Here is a 23,872-nt window from a genome sequence, read left to right as displayed (position 1 = left end):
AGATAATAGAGTGTTGTGTTGTTGATTGTGGTATCCTTTCTTCAATGGAGACTTTTACCTTTTATAGATGGGTCACATAAAGGCTCCCACTTGGTAGTTGCTATAATCGCCGTATCCATGTATCTACCATCCTCTTGTTCCGGTGCCACGTGTCTCTAATTTTGTACATGACCCATTTGTGAAGTAATTCCCACTATTGCATCTCTTACTTTTCAAATTGCTTCCTAATGAGGTGAGCCCCTTTCCAATAACCAACTATTATGCAGTTTTATCTCAGCCGTCCTTCTCATGTTTCAGCCATGTGGCCATGTTTCTTGGCCCACCTTTGGCTGAAAGTGGGAATCAACAACGCATGTTTCTTGGCCTACCCTTGGCTGAAAGTGGGAACCAACAATATCATCCTTATCTTGTTGGGTTTGAGCTATGAATTGTGACCACGTGAGTCTAAGGATGTCAATATGGGTTTGGAATTGAAAATCACCCCAAAATTGTCCCGCTAAAACCTAGAATTAACCCATCCCATTGCTAAATGAGATGGTTTTGAGAACTAGTTTTGGGATTGATTATTAAATGTGGTAGGACGGTGGAATGGGTTTCCTCAACATATCCAAAATCAGAAGCCCAATAAGAAACCGGCTAGAACCAGACCCACTAGGGACTATTTAACATGCTTAAATTAATTATTTAGGATTAATTAATATTTAATAGTTATCGCTTATATAAGAATTATAAAAAAAAAACTAAGAGTTATCTATTATTTTGGATTTAATTGAGTGTTAGTTTATTTTATATTTAAAAATATATTCAATTATTTATATACTTGATAAATTTATTTGTAGTTTGAGGATTTTTTTACATATTTCATTGTTTGAGACTTTAAATACTTAGAATCATTAAAAAATAAAACCGTACCGCCCTATATTTCTATTAGTAAACGAGACTATTTATTGTTAGTCGGCAGCGCAGAGTGTGGACGAATGCAGGTGCTGCGAATGGAACTAATTTAAAGAGGAGCGCTGCTGCAGTGCTATCTAGGTGTCGACAGCGAGACCAAAGGTGTCAATAAAGCAGTCTTAATTATATTTGTTTTTATTTTAACTCATTGTTTGCACCCAAAAAAAACAAAAAAAGGCGCTGTTCTTTGTGCCGCAGCGTCTATTGTGTCTAGACACGAGATGGGTGCAATGATCACCCTACCCGCCAATGATAGGCCCATGTGTCTTAACACAGCCTACGTTGCGGTACATTCTCCCAAAAAGAAAATGTAACTCATTGCCATAAATTGGGCTGTGGGGCAATCATTATATCACCCAACCAGTCAATCACATGTGAGATTTACCGGTTTGGCGTTGGCAATGACTCACTTCGAAATCAATGAGTAGTAGTTGAGTACAGAGGAGGCCCTACCCCTGCTTGGGTGGGATCTATCCCCATATTACAGGCTGGACAGAAACGGTAGGTGATAATTTTCTGAGAGGAGAGGAACCGGGTGGAATGGGGCATGTGTTTTTCTTTCCAATCATAAGACTTAAATTGGAATCAACAACACAATTGCTTACTACGCATGGTTCGTAATCTCAGACCGAATTGGCCGATCAGATGTGATACTTGTCAAAATTTTATTTTGGGTTTTTAACCGATATTTTGGAGATTTTGATCGATCCATACCGTGTTTTAGTATTTAATTAATATTTTTATCAATCCAAGCCCTATCCAGTAAAACCCAGATTTTGATCATTTTTAATTCAAATCGATTTTGATTGATCTGGATCAATATCAGCCTTGACTGATCCCGAGTTTGATACCTTGGTTACGAACCTTGCTCACCAGTGCCAACTAGTTCGGATAAGCTAGGAATTGATTGGAAATTAATTAAATAATTAAAATTTAAAAATGCCAAAAAAAATAGAATCCCAAGTATAAAATTATCAATATAAATAATAATAGAAAAAGAACATTTTTATAGAGAAATACTAATATTAAGCCATAGTATGCTCTATTGAAAAAATAAATAAATTGCAAAAAAGGATTATTAATATATCAAATGGCTATCGATCACCATTAAACCTATAACATTAAATATTACTCCAATCGAGTCGCCTCCGTTAGATTGGCTTGTCAACCATCGGACCGTAGCTCCTCACCAAATCTCCATTTTTATACTCGGGACAACACAGCACATGAGTAGATCGGTCGAGGACCACACTACCAAACCTCATCTGGGAATTCAAAATCAATTGTGATTTAATTCGTAACAAACCCTCGCATAGGATAACCTTCTGCGGTCAACAGTTAATTTATCAGTGAACATGGGTTGGCTAATCAGACTAGCTAATTGACCAATGTGCTAGTATAAAGTCAATTAACATTGATTGATCACATTAAATATGGATTTGAATGATGGGTTTTTTTTTAAGTAAAAGTTTTAAAATTTTCATAATCATCAAAATAATTTAAGGGAAAAAGACATGTGCGGGAGTGTGGGCTACACCTCTGTCCCCTTATTTTAAGAAGGAGAGAAATAGACACATGGGAGTGGTGTAAGCCACACTCTTGGATAAAAAACTACTTCCCATAATTTAATAATGGGAAAAAGATCTCTGTCCGGGAGTGTGGCCTATGCCAGCACTCCCATGAGTCTATCTCTCTCCTCCCCATGTGAAAAGACATCTCTGCCTTCTTGTTTGAGGGAGGAGAGAGATAGACACATGGGAGTGCTGGTGTAGGCCACACTCCTATGCAGAAAACTGCTTCCCTTTAATAATATATGACATAATCCCAAAAAAACATTTAATGTTACCTAAAATTGGGTGATCAATGCACAATCATATAGGAAAATATTCTCTACTAGATGCACCCACACACATGGGGGTGGGCAAAATGATCGCCTCACCTCACCGGCTCACCCCATGTGTTTGGTTGCGGGTTGCGCCCCATGCGCTGCATAATACAGAAAAGGGCAAATTTCACGGACACCCCCTGTAACTATTTGAAATGGCAAGTACAACCTAAATTTTGGCAAAATAGCAACCTAACAATTGCAATGTATAGATTATTATTTCAATAACAATTTTATTCACGAATCACCAAATTGGTGATGACAGATGACGAATTATTATACTGGTTTGCTATTTCTAAACTCTCTCTCTCTCCCCCTATTTCTCTGCATAAACAAAATCTAAATATGAGAAATTATGTGAAAGTTGTAGACATCAAAATTAGTTCAAATCTAACATATATGTTCACATGAGATGATAATATATACATTAACACATTGGAACATCTTCGTACCCAAAAAAAAAAAAACACATTGGAACATCTATCGTTTTTCTAGGGCAGCTCCTATTGTCCTTGTTTTGGACTCTATATTATAATAATGATTGGACCCGCTTAGGAACTGAAACCAGACCACCCATTATTTAAGGTCCTGGATCTCAAATTTGGAACTGATGAGCTTATTGGTTCAGATCCTATCTTGACATCTTAGAGCCGGAACCATTAGAGAACTGGACCGATAGTTCAGAACCAGACCAGATGACACCCCTACCCGTTCAACGGTCGTGCCAGACATATTGGTGGCCCGCCACTACATCCCTGGTCATTTCCGGTGTTCCACGGGGTACGGCGGTCAGAATGAGCGACCGGGTGACGTTAGGAGAAAGAACGCCATATGGTTATATTATCTTTTCCCAACAAGAAAATATAACTTACGCTACTACAGATTGAGTAAAATAACTAAGGTTACAACAGATTTCGTCAACTAGTAGGTGACAATCCTATAAAAACGCTGGCTTCTTAGTTCTTTCCCATAGCAGAGAGAGAGAGAGAGAGATAGAGAATGAGCATGAGCATGAGCATGAGCATGGAGGAGGAGCAGAAGCCCAAAGGAGGAAGGAAGCCTATTCGATGTAGAGGTAGTTGATGATTTATATGCAATTCCTTTCCAAAATTTTAATGGAATCTTGGCTTCGCATTTAACTGAATGATGATGATCGATCCACAATTGCAGCGGCAATATGTAGGAAAGCAGGGGAGCCTTTACAAATAGAGGAGGTGGAAGTCGCTCCACCAAAAGCTTGGGAAGTTCGGATTAAGATCATTTGCACATCACTTTGTTACAGCGATGTTACCTTCTGGAAGATGGAAGTAATGCAAAACTATATTTTTCTTTATCATTTCATGGATTATTACCAGATCAATTATTTTTTCTTTTCTAAATTTTTAATGTTTCATTACAGGTTCCACCTGCAATTTTTCCAATAATATTAGGACACGAAGCTGTCGGGTAATCTGACTTATTCATCCCCAAAAGAAAATAAAATAGATCCTTTATTTATAAAGCATTAAGAGAAAGTCTCTCTGTATAAGAATCTGATTTCAAATTCTTTTTTCCAGGGTTGTGGAAAGTGTTGGGGAAAATGTGAAAGAAGTGACGGAAGGAGACACAGTGATTCCAACACTGTTAACAGAGTGCCAGGAGTGCAAGGACTGCAACTCAAAGAAGAGCAACAAATGCTCCAAATTTCCTTTCATTGTCTCTCCATTCTTACCCAGAGACGGCACGATGACCCGATTCACTGACTCCAAAGGAGAGGAGATATACCATTTTTTAAATGTCTCCAGTTTCAGCGAATACACTGTGGTGGACGTTGCTAATGTAACCAAGATCGATCCTTCCATTCCTCCTAACAGAGCATGCTTACTTGGTTGCGGGATTTCAACTGGTAAACTAAAAATCAAACCCAAAATTCTCATTCTTCTTCTTCTTCTTCTTCTTGATTTCCTTTAGGCAATCAGAGTTGAGATTGAGAATTTGTAATATGGAAATCTCATTGCAGGGGTTGGAGCAGCATGGAAAACTGCGAATGTGGAAACAGGGACCAATGTTGCCATTTTTGGCTTAGGAGCTATTGGCTTAGCGGTAAGATGGAAAAAAAGAAGAAGAAGTTACTTTTCTGTATTATCTTTTCCGATTCGCATTATGGGCTTCAAATAGAAATCATTAGCTCACAAGGTGATGTTGAGCTGATAGGTAAAGATTATAATTTGGTGTTATTAGGTTGCAGAGGGAGCAAGACTCCGTGGAGCTACCAAAATTATTGGTGTGGATTTGAATCCAGACAAGTTTGAGATTGGTAAATGTTTGACCCAACCTCCCTAATTGGGTACAAGAAAGTATGATAGTGGCCACAAGAAAGAGATACTGAGATAACGAGTTACTGGATTATTGTTGCATGCAGGGAAGAAATTTGGTGTCACAGATTTCATTAACCCATCAGACTGCGCGAACAAGCCTGTCCACGAGGTATTTATTCTCAATTCTTGCATTTAGCTCTAACTAAAGGTGCAAGGATCCGGCTCCTCTCCAGCGCACTTGTGCCCCGCACGGTCTGCAGCACACATCGTGCATTGAGGAGCTCCGATCTACATGTCAGCACATGTCCTGATGTGCTGATGCGTGGATCGAGGCCTCCCCAATCACATAATAGCGCATACTGTGCTGCACGGGAGAGGAGCCCAATCCAAGGTAAAAAAAGAATCATGAGATTGGACTGGATTTTAGCTCCAACTGGCTTTTCTTTTCCTCTTTCTTTTCGGGCCTACTTGGGTGTTTGGATCTTAGGGTTTCTTTTTTTAAGCAAAATGGTTTACAATATTGTTTTTTATCAATTGAAGAGAAAACAAAAATTTTATGGGTTTCCGTTAGGTACTTAACTAATACGTCAAAAGCTCTAGAGTTGAAGGAACGCGTTAAAAACAATCCTTCAACCTATCCCATGTTAGACTGATCCAATTTAATGCCAATACACTAAATTGGGTTTCATTAGGCACATAATAGATCACCACACTTCCATAGCCATTGTCATCGGTGGCTCTCACTCTAGGCAGCTCTTACTCTCACGGTAGATTATCATTTCCAAACGGCTCCACTTTGCTATAGGGTTTTGCCTAGAATAGGTAGTACTTTCTTGACGGCTTTCACTCTACTCTAAGTAAACTTCTCCTGGAATCTGGATAGCACTTTCTGTGCCTCAAACATATTATGTGGTGCCCAACTCTAATATCAAATGTTAGGTATTTGACCGATACGTCGAAAACTCCAGAACTGATGGAACAAGTTAAATCAAACTCTTTAACATATCTCACACTAACTGATCCAAATCTAATGCCCATACACTAGATCCTGTCCCATTAAGCACATTACACCTCTCTTGATGGGTTGGGGAGAAACTGGAGCATAATGAGGTTTATACCATTTCATCGTTGATTAGGCCTTCAGGATGTCTAGATTCAAAGTCTTTGAATTTTGTATTTTGGGTTGCTTTGTGTTGCTCAGGTGATTGGTGAGATGACAGATGGGGGAGCTGACTACTGCTTCGAGTGCGTTGGTTTGACCTCTGTTGTGCATCAAGCATTCGCGAGCTGTCGGAAGGTCTCTCTCTCTCTGTCTCTCTGTCTCTCTGTCTCTCTCTGTGTGTGTTTATATAATCTTCACATGCATAAGTCACTTGTTTGTCAATTGTGCAGGGTTGGGGAAAGACAGTTATGTTAGGTGTGGACAAGCCTACCTCTCAATTAAGCATCAATTCATATGAACTTCTTTACAGTGGTAAAACCATAACAGGTTCTCTGTTTGGAGATGTTAAACCCAAAACTGACATTCCACTTCTCGTAAAATCTTATTTAGACAAGGTTAGATGTTTTCTGTATCTTAGTAGAGCTATATATTCTCAGTTCTCACCCCTCTCCCTTCACTTCTGTTTTGATTTCCAATTTATAACCGTTGGAAGATAATTCACACTCTATTTTGGTAATGACAGGAGCTTCGATTGGATGAGTACATTACACATGAGGTGCAATTTGAGGACATTAATAAAGCTTTTGATTTACTCCTCACCGGAAAGAGCATTCGTTGTGTTATTTGGATGGACAAGTTAAACCCTCCCATGTAATGAGATAACGATGGTTTGCCACATTTAAATAACACATACAAATGTATGATTTGTGTGGATAATAAGAGATATTTAACTATTTCCACGAGGCAATCTGTAGTTTTTCGTTGAAAGCAATAAAAACCCTAATTAATTGAAGGGGCACAGCGAAGTCTGCGCCCAGGCATATGGGGGTGGGCGCAATGACCACCCTGCCCCCTGCACAGGTTGCCCATGTGCCCGGACACAAGCACAGAGAACATTCTCCCTTAATTGAAAATAGATACAATATCCACAGAACTCTTAGAAGGTACATAGGTTGACTTTGGATCTTTATGTCCTCCAATTCCTTGCCCGGCCTAGTTCCCTAGTGCCCCTAACAAAAGGGGGTGCAATGACCACCCTATACTTGCCCAAACACTTTTCGGGGTATAGTCACCCCTAGACTCAAAATGGCTTTGAAACAAAACTCCATAGACTTAACCTGAAATACTCAAATTGCTGTTAATTGTGCCAGCGCATATCAATATACTCAAATTGGGCAGATCAGACGCATCAATTAGAGAAGGTACGATCTCGTCAGAGGAAAACAATAAGGGAGGGGCAGGAGACAATAATAAGTCAAAGATCCATCTATGAACATTGTTCAAGACCAAAGAAGGATTAGGTTTAACATTACTAGCATCAACTTGATTTCAATGAAACCAAATAAGGTAAAGAATAACAGCAACAACAAAGTAGAACCACTGAAGATCATGAAGCTGCAAACCGGAGGATTCGAAAAGAAAGAAGATGGATAGGACTGAAGAGCCCCGAGAGAAACTCTGTTCTTAAACCCATCGGACCTGTAACCCATATTCTTTTAGAAAACTTAAAAAAAATAAAAAACACATGCCAAATTGATTTCCTATAACCATTACAAAACACACAAGAAGAATCTAAAGAGATCCACATGGCCAAAATATCCTGGACCGGAATACCATCATGAAGAGCCTTCCAAACATGAATCTTAAATTATTCTTTGAAAGGGAAAAGTGATTTTCAAAAAATTTCAAACTTAAATGGATTCGATCATTTTTCACTAAGAAAAGATCAGAAAACAAAGGGAAGGAGTACCACTTACTTGTGAACTGAATATTTATATGTATTAAAATAAATTAAAAAAGATGGATGGCTCATCACTGTTATTTACTGTTGTGAATAGTATACAATGATCATGAGATATGACATTAATGCTAACACTTGTTTGTGTTGTCTCATTCATTTTTTCCTTTTACGGAGATTAGCCCTCTGTCTTTTATATATTATTGTTAAGAGAGTTACACTATATAATGTTTCAGAACATATTAGAAATCGGATTTCATTTCGACATGAGAGCCCAGTCCATGACGAGTTCAGATCTGCTACCCACATGGGGACGGGTGGGGATAGATCTGAACCCTCCATGGGGGTGTGGGACCCCTACCCCATGGAGGGGTCAAATTTGTCCCCACCTGTCCCCATGTGGGTAGCTGATCCGGATTCGTCCATGACAAGAGCATGGGGAGACCATTTAAAATCCATGAGTATTGCGGATTGGGAATTTACGGCCAACCATTTTTTATTTTTTTCCTCCTACCCACTTTAGAGATCAATTTTAGGGTTACACATTTTGACCATTTAAAGTTAAACATACCCACACCTGGTTAAAGCCCGATTCTAATACCTGATTATAATTTGAGACCGATCGAGCCCGTCCAGGCCAGTCCCTGCCCAATTAGCTAAATGAGCGATCACGGAGAGATAGGACCCTAGTCTAGCATTAAAAAGATGAAACTGCACCTCAAGGGGTTAGCGTAGCTGGCTTGGAGGGGGCATGAGACTCTGCCTCAAGAAGCGAGGTCTCGTGATCAAACCTTCGCCGCTGCATAATTTCTTGGGGCCACCCCCCTGAGGTTTACTAGGGCCCAGAAGCTCCCGGTTCGTGCGTGGCGCGGGGGTCATGTACGAGCCGAGCCCGGGGGGATTTAGTCGGCCTAAAGTCGGATACCCCTCCTGTCTCCCAAAAGAAAGAAAAAAAGGAAAAAAAAAAAGATGAAACTGCCTGGCGCCTGCATCTATATACCGTCGTTTCCGCTACCCAAAGTACCCAGTGGCCACTTCGATTCCCCAAACCAAAATTTCCAAAACCGTTAAAGCCAGCTTTTGCTTACAAGGCAGGAGCAATCCTGAAAAGGGTAAGGAGGGAAAACTGGTAGCCACAGGCCCACAGCCTACAAGAGTGAAGAAGAGAAGGGAAAGGAAAGCGTGTACAATAAGCACCATGGGCGCATTTTAGAGAGCTTAACCCAGGAAGGAAACTCATCTTAGTAGCCAGAAACGTTCTTGCTGTCAAATACATCCCGAACTTTCAGTTTCAGAGTTTCTCAGTGTTTTAAATGCAGAAATTATAAAGCAAAGAGAAAAGCTATACCCTATTCCCTCTTCTTCGTTTCTCTCTCTCTCTCGCCCTTAATCATCTGTAACAGTAACAGTAACAGTCACTGATTTCGCTATTTAGTCCTATCGCCTCGTCTGAAACAATGCACGTGAAATCTGACTCGGAGGTTACGAGTCTGGACGCATCGTCGCCGCCACGGTCCCCTCGGCGGCCCCTCTACTACGTGCAGAGCCCATCGCAGCATGATGTGGAGAAGATGTCGTACGGATCGAGCCCCATAGGTTCTCCACATCACTACCATAGTTCTCCCATTCATCATTCCCGTGAATCGTCCACCACCCGATTCTCGGCTTCTCTAAAGAACCCTAGAAATGTCACCGCATGGAAGAAGATCCACAGAGATGTCAACGAAGAAGAAGACGAAGACGATGTCGTCGCAGGTGGCAGGAGTTCAGGCGAGGTTGCGAGATTCTATGTGCTCTGTTTCATTTTCTCCTTCGTCGTTCTGTTCACGGTGTTCTCGTTGATCTTGTGGGGCGCAAGCAAACCATACAAACCCAAAATCTCCATTAAGGTTTGTGCTTAATAGCTTAAAAAACTAGTTTTTCTCTGGTTATTGTGAGTTGCGACTCGGTGTGGACTCCAAAATCGTCCGAGGCAACTCACATTTTAGGCATAGGCCGGATGTTGACAAAAGACCACTCTGACCTTGACTCGCCCTAAAACCTACATTCTCGAGTCGGCCTAATTAAATGTGTTGGGGGAATGTGCAGAGCATAGTGTTCGAGAGCTTTAACATACAAGCAGGGATGGACGGTTCAGGAGTCCCGACGGATATGATGTCATTGAATTCGACGGTCAAGATTTGGTTCAGGAATCCAGCTACCTTCTTCGGTATCCACGTCACTTCCACCCCACTCCAACTCTACTACTATCAGCTCAAGCTAGCCGCTGGATATGTAAGTCAAACACAAACATCCTCGATTGTTTTTTTTGCTTTAAACAATTGACCTTAACAGAGAAATGGTAGCGGATTACGGATATAGTTTTAGTTCATGGTATCGGATCCGATATCGTGAACCAGCTGTCACGCTGGCTGTTTGAAAGGTATGATTCATCTCTGTATTGGGGTGGGGCCGTTGGGCATAGATGTTAGTTTAGATGCTATGTACCGTTCCGTCCATGCATTTATATATATTTGGCGTACGTTTAATAAGGTTGCAGCCTTTTCCTGTCTGTACTCTGCATTAGTGCAGATTCTGCGCTAATACAGGAAAGGTATTTTTTTTAGGGGATATCAATGATCAAATGGTCCCCACATAAGCTGATTTTAATTTTTAGCTCTCGAGTCCAGTATCCACACTAGAGACCTAGGAAATAACGTAAGTCGGATAATGTTTGAGATGTTGATGTGGTGCTCCCTGCATTATTGTACGATAATGTGATTGTAGTTCATCCATCTATGATCTTATGATCAATTACCCACGGCGCTATTTTAATCATTAATTAACTAAAGGAAAAAAAATTTACTGAAAAAATCAAAAAAACTAAAGGAAAAAGAACGCTAACCCGGCTAGAACCTTTTCCCCATACACTGGGTGAGTGCAAAGTGACCACTCCGCTTCCATGGAAAGGTAGAAATCCCACCCCTTCATGATGCCTTTGTACACCCTCATTGGTCACCATACATGTGCAGGCCCTAAAGTCTTGGTTAGCTTTCTTTTTTAATCCACTAATTATATATGATACGGTGATATGGCTAAAAATTTTATAGGCCACTCCTCAACAGAGTTCTTTTCCCCTTTCCATATTTATCTTTGTGCATTACATATGGGCTGGTAACTCGGCTGGGCATAAAATTGGCGAGCCCAACCTTAACCATTAAATAATATATGAAATGAAATGATTTTGAAGTTAAGGTAAAAGAGAACGTTACCTGGTCATGTGCTGCTTGTGGCCCCTCTATCCAAACACAGGGTCAGGGCCACGTGAAATGATCGCTGTGCCCCATAGAAAGGTGGAACTTCTTGAGGGGTATAGAGTCATTTCATGTGTCCCTATGTCTGGCATAGGTGCCGTGACCACACGCGACCAGATATCATGCTTTTTCCCTACAGTTAAAATGATGTGGGATGATAAAATTAATGAGTGACACGTGGCCACTTGCAGATGGAGAAGTTCTACCAATCGAGGAAGAGCCAGCGGATGATAACGGTAACAGTGAAGGGAAGCCAAGTGCCGTTGTATGGAGGGGTATCGGTAGTGAACGGAGGAGAGCAGGACCTGAAGAGCATGGTGGTGCCGCTGAACCTGACGTTCCTAGTGAGGTCAAGGGCTTATGTTCTCGGGAAGCTGGTGAGGCCCAAGTTCTATCGGAACATACGTTGTGCCGTCACATTGCAAGGCAACCTACTCGGCAAGCCCATCTCTTTGCTCCATTCTTGTGATTATCAATGAACTCTCTCTATGAATGAAAAATTAACTCTCAATTCTCAAAATCATTTTCAAGTTCTTAGGTGTTTATTACCTTAGGTTTATACTTACATTAATTATGCTTCTTGTTGACTGTTAGCCAGTTATTAGTTATTACTTTATTAGCGGCATAGTGTTTTGGTTTGGTGAAGGCATTACTGGTATTTCTGAATATTTGGGCCTCATGTTCTTCCGAGCTTGATTGCCCTGATCATACAGTATGGTGGGCCTATGGGATATGGGCTTAAAGTCAAACTCTCAAGCTTCTTCATTCTCTAAAACTGGTTGGGCACCACAAGTTTTGGCCTTTTTTTTTGGGATTGGAATCGTTACGAAATCTCCAGGTTCTTCTGAGGCAGAAAACCAAAAAAAAAAAAATTGCCTCCATGCAGGATCGAACTACAGACCTTCAGTTTACAAGACTGACGCTCTACCACTGAGCTATAGAGGCAGAGACAATACTTAGCTGAAAAATAATTTTCATTTTATCAATCATTTAAGTATAATTATATTTTATCTTTATATTTTATTATTATTATATTTTTAAAGGAATGGATTCTCTGATTTGGCCTCTAGGGCCAATGAGAGGGTCTACATTTGCATCAACAGGGGTGGGATTGCTGCCTTTTATGGGGAGTGGGATAGTCATTTCGCGTCCCTGTGTCTAGTTGCAGATGCGATGCTGCCTTTCAGGGTTATTTTCCCTATTTTTAAATATTAAACTTATAGAACTCAATGAAATTCTTTCCAATTCCAATTTCGAAGGTCTTGATGAATAGGGTTCGAATTAGATGGTGACTAATCCAGTTTGCTTCCAATCATATAAACATTTATTGAGACTTAAAACCATTCCACATAAGTTAGCTTTTAGGGAACAATAACTCTGTCCGGGAGTCAATCTCTCTTTTCCGCGTATGAAAAGACATCTTTGCCCTTTTATTTTGAGGAGGAAAGAGATAGACACATGAGAGTGTTGGCATAGACTATTATTAGACTACAATCCCGACAGAAAACTACTTCCCTAGCTTTTAATAGATGTTTCAAACATAATTCAAACTCTATACAGTAGCCAAGTGTCCATAAAAATACATATCTTCTCATGTGGGCCTAACGTTCTATATTTTTATAGGTTTTCCTCCAGAAAAAAACAGGTTTCATACCATGAAAGCTATATAGCAGTCCCCAGCCGCCCGACCCAAAACCCCCCAAGGAAAGAATACAAATTATAAGGCTGTGTTTGGATGTCAAGAAAAAAAAAGATAAAATATAATGTGACAAAAATTGATGCAATCATTGATTTATATTTCTATCTCTCCTTAAGTTTAATTTTTTTTGAGTCTTTTGCTTGACATCCAAACGCATTGAGAGGTAGATAAACCCTTTTGATGCTACGTGGATGATTTGGAAGGTACAAGAGGAATGGATCTAATTGGGCTTATTGATACTGATATTTTACTTTGTTTTATCTTCTTTGGATGGTTTCCTTTGCCGCCCCATAGTGACTTTTCTTCTGGTAAACTGGTTTACTAATGACACCATTTAACAAGTCGTGTTATTAATATTTTAAAATCTATATATAGTAAACATACAATAAGAACATTATTTTAATATAACAGAGTGGTCTTGTTTTTTGATAAACCAGTGTTCTCTCCCTAGCAACGTGGGCCGTCGGTACACGGGTCAATCACGGCGTGCATGGGAGCAACGGGCTTTTTTTAGGGGTATAAATGAATAGCCGAAATCCGTTTCCGCATCTGTTTAGCACTATCCGAATCCGTCCGAAAGCTAAACGGATGAGGATATGAATAGGTTATAGCTATTCGAAAAGCTTTACATGTAAACGGATAAAATATCCGATCCGTATCCGTATCCGTATCGGTATAGCACTATCCGAATCTGTCCGATAGCTAATCGGATGCGGATGCGGATATAGCACTATCTGAGCCAAATCTGATCCGTTTACAACCCTAGATTTTTTGCATTCAAAGGGGTGGGGCAATCATTTCATCTCTTTTTTTATTTGGGTGCAGGCACTACGCTCTCAAGGAGTTTTTTTTTTTTTTTTTTTTTGTCGTTTTAATATTTAAAGTATGTACCTAAGAATCACAAAATTAATCCTACAATTCCAATTTGGAGGAATATTATAGGGTTTATAGGAAATCAATAATGGAACCAGATCCTCTCAAACGTAATAGTGTGTCCAGCGCCCATCGGATGGCTGTGCAGTGTTGAGATGCATGTCACATGCGTCCAACCGTTCAATGGGTGTTGGGATGTGTGCTAGGTGTGGTCAGCTGCCTGATGCACGCGAGACGCATAGAAGAGGATATGGGTCCAGGAATTAGCGAATAAACCACCATTTGGACAGAAGAAAAAATATCTTGTATGTAAACAAGATTGGATACAATAAAGCTTCGATACCGATTGTTACAATCAATGAAGATATTTGGGTCATGTTGTGTGGTGTGTATATCCATCATTTCACAATCCTAAATATTGATTAACCTTTTGAGATTAATGTGTAGTTTGTGTAATATCATTATAAGAAAAAAAACCAAAAGATATTTGGGAATGGGGATTCTACTTCTATAAAATGTTCGATCATTATAACATTGAATGGTACTATTATGGCCTCGTTGCACGTCAGGAATTGACCTAGCGGGACAGGTTAGAGGATTCTTTCAGCCCAAAGGTCCCCCATCCTGGAAAATTATCTCCTTCAATTTCCAGTTCGGCCCAGTTGTCCAATTCCTCTAACAGGAAGGTGGTGGATCCCACTCGGGCAGAGTGTTTGGACAAGAGAATTCTTATCCTCTCCTATTATAGCACGATGCTGTAACGCATCGTGCGGTAGCTACAGAGGCCATGTACACCATGTGGAGCTCGTTGTGCCACATGGCCTCTGCAACGCCGCATAATGCGTTACAGCACCGTACTGTAATAGGAAAGGATAACGATTCTTGGACAGGGGTAGTATGATCATTCCAGCTCTCCCTTGTTAGAGGAACTGGAGAATTAGCCCGAGTTAGGGAGCTAGAGGAGATAAAAATCCACGTACAAGCAAGAGCCAACCAAGACAGATCTTCTACGACATGTTGCAGACATGGGACTACGTGCAATGATCGCCTTAACCCTGTTCAAACAAATGTAAAACGATCAATGCACACCACCTTGTGTCTGTGCAGTACAGCAGAACAGGCAGCTCGCACCATAGAAGATTTGAATCCAGACCCAGCCAATGGGGAGAGGAAGAACTCGTCAATTAGTCCGTGAAGACGTTTCCATTGACCAAAACACTAGTTCCGAGGATTGAATCTCCAGAAGTTGGAACTTGCAACGTGTTGTAGCAGTACTCGTATTATCAATCAATAGGCGCACCAATGGCAATTCTCTAACGCCTTATTGGTTGGTGGTCCGTGCCCTCGGCTCTACCTCGTCATTCACTCTCCACAGGACTAAAGTGAGATCGTAAATCGGGAATTGAAATGCCAATCTTTTCTTCCTTGCTTCATCATGAACTTTCACATGACCCAGTTGAGATTTAAGTTTTCTCTCTCTCTCTCTCTCTCTCTCTCTCGATGAGGAGCATCGATTCAATTACAGGCAAAGGCAATATGTAAAAAGAGCATATATATATATATATATATATATATATATATATATAGAGAGAGAGAGAGAGCGAGAGAGAGAAACATCAATTTCCTCATACAAAAGTAGAAAAAGGGAAGTAATAATCACTTTCATTGAAATAAATACGGTTTAATAAACAACCATATATATATATATAGAAAATGTAGAAAATGATAAAACGCCCCCTTATAATCACACTGAAGAAAGAAACTAAATCAAAAATCCGAAACAAACTTATATACATAAGCACGTAAAGCACTTATATATATTTACGGGATTGAAAAAGATCACATAACATCCTATTTTTTTGAAACAAAGGAAGCAAGTAACAATTTTAGGGACTACCTTCTTAATTAATTTTAGTGCCCACCCGTAGTCTCCTCACTATTCTTATGGTACCCAGGAATTTTTCCCTTGATCTTCTCCAATAATCCCTTCTTCTCTTTGCCCTCCCCATCGTGAGCATGCCCTTCTCCGGCATACTCCGCCGGACTAACCGGAGAAGGTAAAGGCGAAGTTGCGTTGGCATCTTCGGTTTTCTTGTGTCGCCCAGGTACCTTCTCTTTGATCTTTTCCAGCAAACCCTTCTTCTCCTCTGGATATGCCACCAACTCAACATGTGGTGGTGGGGCTTGGTTGACGTCATCACTCTTCTCCATGTGGACGCTGGTGTCCAAGTAGTTTTCTTGCTCCTCTTTCTTCTCCTGTTCCCTGTCACTCGCCATCTGCTCCTTTAATCCTTTCTTCGTCTTCTTCTTTTTCTCTCCGCCCTCTTCTACTTCTTCCTCATCGCTAGACTGAATATTAATTTCAGGAAATTACGTCAGAAAATTTTAAGTCTAAAATAGTACTGTCCATTCTATTCTCATGCATTGAAAGAACGAGAAAGGAAAGGAGAAATTAATTACCGAGATACTGGAGTTGCTGTTAGTTCGGTGAAGCTTCCCAAGAAGACCAGGCTTCTTCTTACCCTCCTCTTCTTCCTTGTGTTCTTCGGTTTGTTCCAACACCTTCACTTTCTCAAACTCGTCTCTGGGTTGTTCCGACCCCTTGAGCTTCTGAAACTCGTCTTCTGGTTCTTCAGAAACCTTGAACACCTGGCCGTCCTCAAACTCATCTTTGGGTTGTTCCGACACCTTCACCTTCTCAAACTCATCTCCGGTTTGTTCCGACACATCGAACACCTTTCCCTCCTCGAACTCATCTTTGGGTTTTTCCGACACCCTTACCTTCTCAAACTCATCTTCGTTTTGGTCCGACACCTTGTACACCTTGCCCTCCTCTGACTCTTCTTCGGGTTGTTCCGATACCTTCAGCTTCTCAAAATCGTTGACGATCACCTCTTCCTCCTGTATTTGTGGTTTCTCTTCATGGATTTGGGGCTTCTCTTCGTGTATTTGTGGTTTCTCTTCATGGATTTGTGGCTTCTCTTCCTGTATTTGTGGTTTCTCCTCAGTTTTCTTCCAAAGGAAATCGAACATCCCACGCTCCGTGGTCTCCACGTTGGTATCTTTCGGGGTTTCTTGCGCCATTGCTGATCACCTTTGGAAACACAGGAAAGGACGTAAAAACTAGATTTATAGAGAAAACAGAAACGAGAGACTGAGATTATATTCGCAGTTTTAAAAAACTTGTCCGAATGAGAAAAGCTTCAATTAGCAGATGAGAGAGTATGACTATGAGAGTGGTTTTGATGTCTGTAGAGAGTTAGGAGTGGACCTTTATAGTAGACGGAGAGTGGAATAAGATCCTTGCTTACGCGGATCTAACGCTATTAAGAAAATGAAAACCAAGAACAACTGGGCTACTGGTGGGCCATTCGACCATAGTAACCGACAAAAAAAAAGAAAAATAAAGAAGAGGAAGAGACGAGAGACGAGACAAGACGAACGGGACCCACGGAGCCTGTCGACAACCAATAGAATCGTTGACAGGTGTAAGATAACGTGGAGAGTAGGTTAGCAAGCAATAAGGACATGACATGTCGGCTTCGGGAAGATCAATCTTGAAGGTCGGTGTGGACACGTCGTACTTATCAATACACGGGCACGTGGCGGTGGCATTGGAGAGTCGGTGTTTCGAGATCGGAGAGTGGTGGGTGGGAGTTGCCGTTGGTTTATGCTTAAGGGTTCGTCAGGCAATCACGCTTCACGCCCAAGGTTTCAAAAAACACGGAATCGAATCGGCCAGTGTCGATTCTGGTCAAGAAGTATAATCGGCTGGTTCTGATCCAAACTGATTGGATTCAATTCTTTATCATGTTTGGTATGAATTTGATTTTAAGTTATTATTAGAAAATTAAAATTGAGTAGATAGATCAATGAAAATTTTAAACCAGAAAAAACCGGTAACAAATCGATACCGATGGAACCATTAGTTATTGGTTCAAATTGGTTTTTATAAACTGATATATAAAATAACGATTCAAACCAGAGCAAACTGATCGTTTGACAACCTTATCAATCTTTTGATGCTGATTTGAATGATTACGTCCATGTCGGCTTAGGCTTTTGACGAGAACCGTATCTTATCTCTCTTTAAATCTGCCTTCACTGTTAAAAGAGATGATCACAAACTCCAACTAGTTAAATCTAAAACTTGATTGAGAAGGACATTTTTTGGGGGGATGGAGGGGACCAGTGGAGTGGGTCTTTCGGCTTGGTTTCCAAATTTTCATGATTAAGTATTTCAGCGTGTACCGACACTATCTTTATTTAACCATTGGAGGAGCCACTACACCCTTTTTAGATATTTTCTTTGGGAAGTTCTAAATGGATATTAGAGCATGTACATGCATGAATGAGTTTCAGGATATTTATTCATTTCACGAAAGTCTCATTCGATCCTAAACAATGCAGTATGCTTTTGGTTTTGAAAGTAGTTGGTGAAACTCGAATGTTTAATTAGTTTTGAGATAAATATTAGGGGAAATGCGAGATCACTTTTGCATGACCTTACCCATTTTACTGTAGCAATACCCTTTGAAATTCTCATATACTCTTTTCCTTTTGTTTGCTTGATTAATTCTGTATCGTTGGATAAAGCATCTTTTACGTGTCGGACTTGCAGATCTGAACTACAAAGGCACTAAAAGATTAAGCATTATCGAGAACTTTTAATTGTATCAGAGAAAAAGAATTATTATTTTGTGAAATTTAATTTACTTGTTACTCATCATATATTTGTCGCGTGCCTTAATTAATCCTGTGTAGTCTGTTCACATGAATGGTAATACATATTAAGCACTACGGACTAATGATCAAAGCACCATATTTGCCGTCCATCCATGATCCAATATCCTAGAGCTGTAAATTAGCTGTTAATTAGATTTGATATTTCAATAAATGGTTGGATAGGAGTTTTGGGAATCTTTTGAATTCAAAGTTCAAATGAAACCCTATAGATGGGTAGTCATGTAATAGATGAACCAGAGTCACTCAACGGTCGAGGGCCTTTAGAATGGAAGCTCGATTATCTATATCCATAGGTGTCTTGTGTGTGGGCGTGGAGCCACACACGACCAGATAACGTTCTATTTCCCATAAAGAAACGTTACTCTCCACGTAAGGGGAGATGATGTGGATAAGTTCCCTAATTCCTTGAAGCACCTCCTCGACTCCTGAGTCCGGACAAGTGGCTATCCGAATTAAAATCAAGGATCATCTCTTTCGGTCTTTTCTTTGTACTAAGAAAGTAAATTCGACCCGTCAGCATCTTATTAATGATATATTTATTCTACCATATACAAGAAAGGATACGTGTGAAAGTGTTGTCATCAACTACTGTGGCCAATGGCAGTCTTGACCTGCCTCTTAAACAATGGGGACACCGTCCACATGTCGGATAACACCTTACCAATTGGGTATGATTTGACGTGAGGGCCTATTTTAATACCAAAAACAGAGAAAAGGGCCAACTAAGAATCTTAGACTTTGACCAAATGAGTCTGGTTTTAGGTATTGGCAATTACTATCCCTTCCCTACAGTCGACCTATATTTACTCAAAATTCTCAAATGGAGAAATATGTTTTCTTTAGTTAATTTATTTTTTTTAGTGGTGTTTATTGAGATCCTTCTCAATAATTTTTGTTATGTATTTGGTGCTATACCATATCCGCTGCCACTAACATATATTAAAAACATAAAATAAGAAAGATATTTTGAAATTAATTATATAATATCTATATATTTTAGAGTATGAATTGAAAATGATAGATCATTTTAAAGTGGATTAACAAAATCCTATGTATTTATAGAAGAAATAGTTTATTTATTATGTGAAAATAGAGAAGAAAAAAAAATTATATTGTTACCCTTGAGGTTTGTATTAAAAACAGTGTAACCTCCTATGTTTTCAAAATATATACCTTGCCCCCTGAGGGTAGGGTAATTGTTACATTCAACCCCATTTCGTTAGAGTATTCCTGGTAGTTGCTGATGTGTTGGCCATTGATGTCTTAAAATGACAAAAATATCCTTAATGAGGTGTGAGCTTACCATTTTACCCATAGGGCCGCCCAAACTTCACACCTCTTTCCTCAAGGCCATCTTCAAGCCCATCACCGAGAACAGAGCGGCGGCCGAAAACCCTGAAGCTTTAAAATTCCGGCGAACCCCTTATTTCCTAGCTGCGATCTCTGTGGCGGAGCAGTGTCAATGGCTTTAAAAAACTTCGACGAACCACTTATTTACCACTCAACTTCTCATTTGATTTCTTATCAAAGAGAACTGAAGATGATTTTCTGATTTCAACTTCTCATTTGAGCTCCGTGGGCTTTTTTGCTGTTGATGTTGTTGTAAAGGAATTGGAATTGGAATTGGAATTAGAAATGGGAAGGAATTGAGAAGAAGAGGAGAGATGAGTGGCGTAGCAATTCAAATTCCGGTGTTCGTTGGTTAGGAGGAGATTGGAGGAGTAGATGATGTAAAGCAAGGAGAGGATGAGGAGGAACCAGGTGATGAGGTTTCTGAATCTAATCCCAAAGCCTAATGACCAGAATGTGCGTGGTTGTTGTTGCTGGGTTGGGTGCATTTGTTTATGTTCCCAACTGGCCAAGCTCATACCCATGTGTTCGATCGATTCTCTTCTTAACAAGAAATGATGCCCATCGATCACAAACTACAGAGATTCTCTTCTTAACAAGATTGGCCTGTGGAAAGGGAGGAGAACAGAGCGGCGGCCGAAAACCCTGCAGCTATAAAATTCCGGTGAACCCCTTATTTCCCAGCTGCGATCTCTGCGGCGGAGCAGTGTCAATGGCTTTAAAAAACTCCGGCGAACCCCTTATTTCCCACTCAACTACCATCCATGTTCAGATGTCCTGTAATGGGTATTCGAACTGAAGATGGTCTCAAATCTTTAATGGGGTTTTTTTTTTCTTCTTTTTGTCTTGCACTTTCTTCTAACAGACTTAAGACTGAAATCAGAAAATCATTCCTTGATTTTTTTCCTCCCTTCTCACAATCTCAGCTTCTGAGGGCTTGCTTTTCCTTAGCTTTCTGGATCTTCAATACCTTCATCACAATCTTTTGCTCTTCCACCAAGATGCCCCAATGATTCTCTCCCTGACAGCATTCCCGGATAATACTGCACCATATGCTCGGTTTACAATGGTGGGGTGGTGGTTGAAGAAGAAGAAGAAAAAAGAAGAGGAAGAAATAGTGTGGTGGGTCCCATTTTTTATGTTAGAAAAATAAAAAATTAGAATAGAGTTATTCTAATTGAAGGGCAAAATTGTCATTTATATTTTATATTTAACACCATCCATTTATAGGGTATTGGGTGTATATTTTGAAAACACAGGGAATCACAGTATATTTGGCATAAATCTCAAGAGGTGGCAGTGTAATTTACTCAAAAGAAAAAGCATGAGGAATGAAGAGGGGGTGTTTTTATGTTTTTTTAAAATCACATAGACATGTGAAATATGATAGGGGTGAGTTCGGAAAAGAAGGGGGAAACATGATAATATATAAGGTTTGAACTTTGAAAAGCAAAGGTTGTCTTCATTACCATTTTCCAAAATCGACAATACAAACCACATGTAAATTAGATAATGAAAATTGAATAAGAATCGAAACCAAAACGAATGCAAAACAATTTTTCCTATTCGATTCGATTTTGATTCCAACTTGTCAAAATATAAATCACAATAAAATCGGGCCAAATAACCGGAACCAACCCGATTAACACCCTTACTCCCAACGAATACATACTTTTGTTAATCCACCTCGGTTTAATGGACTCGTAATTACTTTGTGTCATGGGCATCAACTCCATGTTCAACCCATGGATATCTATGTTCACAACAACTCTGCAGTTATATCTTTAAATCCCTACATCGCAATGCCACCTTCATGCATGTATACCAGCCAAAGGCTTGCTTTTGCCCCTATTTGAGTAAATTGATCTATGATCACCTATGATTGTAGACCCTTAAGAGTTTTGGTTTTCTACTGGCATGGCGCTGCTAGATGCTTCGGATCAATAGGAAGAGGAGGCAAAAAAAAAAACTTATGATGAGCATCTATTTGAGTTGATCATTTCAAAGATCTAATTCCGGTTTTTTCTTATGTAGTGAAAACGCCTCACAATTTGCAAGTTTAAGCTTAAGAGAAGAAATGTTCTTGGTGGAGGCTTGGATGCAAGACTTGGGAATTGGGATTGTGCACACTTCTATCTAAGGGTGTTAAATGATCCAGTTTCGGTTTTAAACATTTTTGTTTCAATGGTTTTCAGTTTTAAATGGTTTTAAATGCTTTTAAACGATTTTTAAAAGTTTTATTCAAACAAGTTGTTTCTCTTTTAACTTTTATTGAAATATATAACTTATGAGTAGCATGTTATAGAGACAGACTCCATAACCAGACTCTTTTGCCCTCTATAAAATGTTGCAGCAATATATTAAAAGACCAAAGAAGTAATTTCGTACTGGGAGAGAGATAGAGGGAGATCAGGGTCGAACGGGCACCACCGAGTACCGACATACTTCTTCTACCGCTGCAACCCAAACTTCGGCCATGGCTTCGTCCATCTCAGTAGCAAGTGGATTCCTGCAGTCCATAATCCCAGCAGTAACCGATATAACTTTTGCTTCACAATTTGTAATGTATTCGTCTTCTGCACCAAATCAGTGGCATGGGAGAGAGAGAGAGAGCAACGGGGGGTGGGGTTGCAGGGTCAAGATCAGGGTGGAGGTGGAGGTGGAGGTGGGGGCAAGGTTGGGAAGCAAGGGCGGGGAGAGGGAGAAGGAGAAAGGAAGGAGGAGCCGGAGATTGAGAAGAAGGGGAAAGAAAGAAGGTAGAGGGGGGAAATTGCGAAACATATCCATTTTAAACGAAGAATGGTATATAAAATGAAGGATATAACTGGAAAACAAAACATGGTTACAACAATAACTTGTAACCAAGGTGGTTACAAACAGCTTTTCCCATAACTTAATATTGAATTGAATTAGTTATTATTATATATTTTCTTATAATAATTATAAGGTTATTATAATTCTTTATACGTTATAACTTTTTATTTAAAATTTTTGAAATGCCTCTTAAAATTTAAGTGGGATTTGATTTTTCTTACAATAATATTTATTTTAACCCTGAATGACCTAACTTACTACGTATATATTATTCATTTTTAAATGGTTTACCGTTGGTTTTAAAGGTTCGATTTGATTTAATTCACAAAATTAAATGATATCAAATTTGAAATCAAAATCGAACCATTTATTAAATGGTTTGACGATTTTGATTCGATTAGGTTTTGATTTGGGTTTGACACACTTAGTCCCATCTAGTGGAAACAAAAAGATTAAATTTAAAAACCTTAAAAAAATGGATGCTTCAGATTTATTTTGTGATTTATAGTAACGCCATATCCTTTACTACGTGGATAAAAGTCATAAAACTCTTTTTTATTCAATGAAACTTCTGAAGCTTTATTTCCACCGAACAACTTTATTTTAACTAGAGGTGTAAATTTGGCCCTGTCAACCTGAGCCTGCACTGAGCTCAAATAGTATCTGGGCTGGATTTTTCAACCCTAAGGACGGGTTAAGGAAAAAGGAAAAAAGGGTTGAAATTTTCAGGCCCTAGGTTAGGGTCAAGCTGGGCCAGGGTTGAGGCCTCGAGCCCAGCCCGGCCCGGCTCTATGTTAGGTTATGCTTCACAATTTATTGCTTTAATTTTGCACTTTTTGTTTAGTATCTAATTATATGTTGGTTATAGTTATGGGTCAATTGTTCGATAGGAAAATTTTAACAACAGAAGCTTCATCATAGAGTTGCAGCGGTCACTGACATTTGAATGATCGGCTCAAAATGTAGCCCTTCTGCCCCTGTGGCGTGTTTTGTCTCCGCCATAGTGGCGTGATTCCTTCCGCCCCAGTGGCGTGTCCTCTTCTTCTTTTTTTTCCTTTCCC

The 23,872-nt window shown here is 39.8% G+C and overlaps 3 protein-coding genes and 1 non-coding gene across 4 annotated transcripts; 2 read left to right on the top strand and 2 right to left on the bottom strand.

Moving 5' to 3' along the window:
• Positions 1 to 3,792: 3,792 nt before the first annotated feature.
• LOC122658822 (alcohol dehydrogenase-like 7) lies at positions 3,793 to 7,038 on the top strand. The gene is made up of 10 exons (XM_043853947.1): positions 3,793 to 3,914; positions 4,010 to 4,146; positions 4,239 to 4,285; positions 4,396 to 4,724; positions 4,839 to 4,921; positions 5,060 to 5,135; positions 5,241 to 5,305; positions 6,338 to 6,433; positions 6,529 to 6,693; positions 6,822 to 7,038. The coding sequence occupies exons 1-10, from the start codon at positions 3,839 to 3,841 to the stop codon at positions 6,951 to 6,953; spliced, it is 1,206 nt and encodes a 401-aa protein (XP_043709882.1). The 5' UTR covers positions 3,793 to 3,838; the 3' UTR covers positions 6,954 to 7,038.
• Positions 7,039 to 9,420: 2,382 nt separating this feature from the next.
• Positions 9,421 to 11,842, top strand: LOC122659723. Its single transcript, XM_043854834.1, has 3 exons — positions 9,421 to 9,925; positions 10,125 to 10,310; positions 11,521 to 11,842. Exons 1-3 carry the CDS (start codon positions 9,494 to 9,496, stop codon positions 11,806 to 11,808), a joined length of 906 nt encoding a protein of 301 aa, XP_043710769.1. The 5' UTR covers positions 9,421 to 9,493; the 3' UTR covers positions 11,809 to 11,842.
• A 360-nt stretch (positions 11,843 to 12,202) lies between these two features.
• Positions 12,203 to 12,274, bottom strand: TRNAT-UGU. Its single transcript has one exon. It is a non-coding gene; the product is annotated as a tRNA-Thr (tRNA).
• A 3,538-nt stretch (positions 12,275 to 15,812) lies between these two features.
• Positions 15,813 to 16,559, bottom strand: LOC122658297 (phosphoprotein ECPP44-like; the record flags this gene model as incomplete). Its single annotated transcript, XM_043853219.1, has 2 exons — positions 15,813 to 16,250; positions 16,362 to 16,559. Coding segments are annotated over 2 exons (636 nt in total), but the record flags the coding sequence as incomplete, so codon positions are not given.
• Positions 16,560 to 23,872: the final 7,313 nt, after the last annotated feature.

This window comes from Telopea speciosissima, chromosome 4 (genome assembly GCF_018873765.1).
Source record: "Telopea speciosissima isolate NSW1024214 ecotype Mountain lineage chromosome 4, Tspe_v1, whole genome shotgun sequence".
Lineage (NCBI taxonomy): Eukaryota > Viridiplantae > Streptophyta > Magnoliopsida > Proteales > Proteaceae > Telopea > Telopea speciosissima.
The sequence above is the reverse complement of the archived record's forward strand: the minus strand, read 5'-3'. Positions and strand labels throughout refer to the sequence as shown.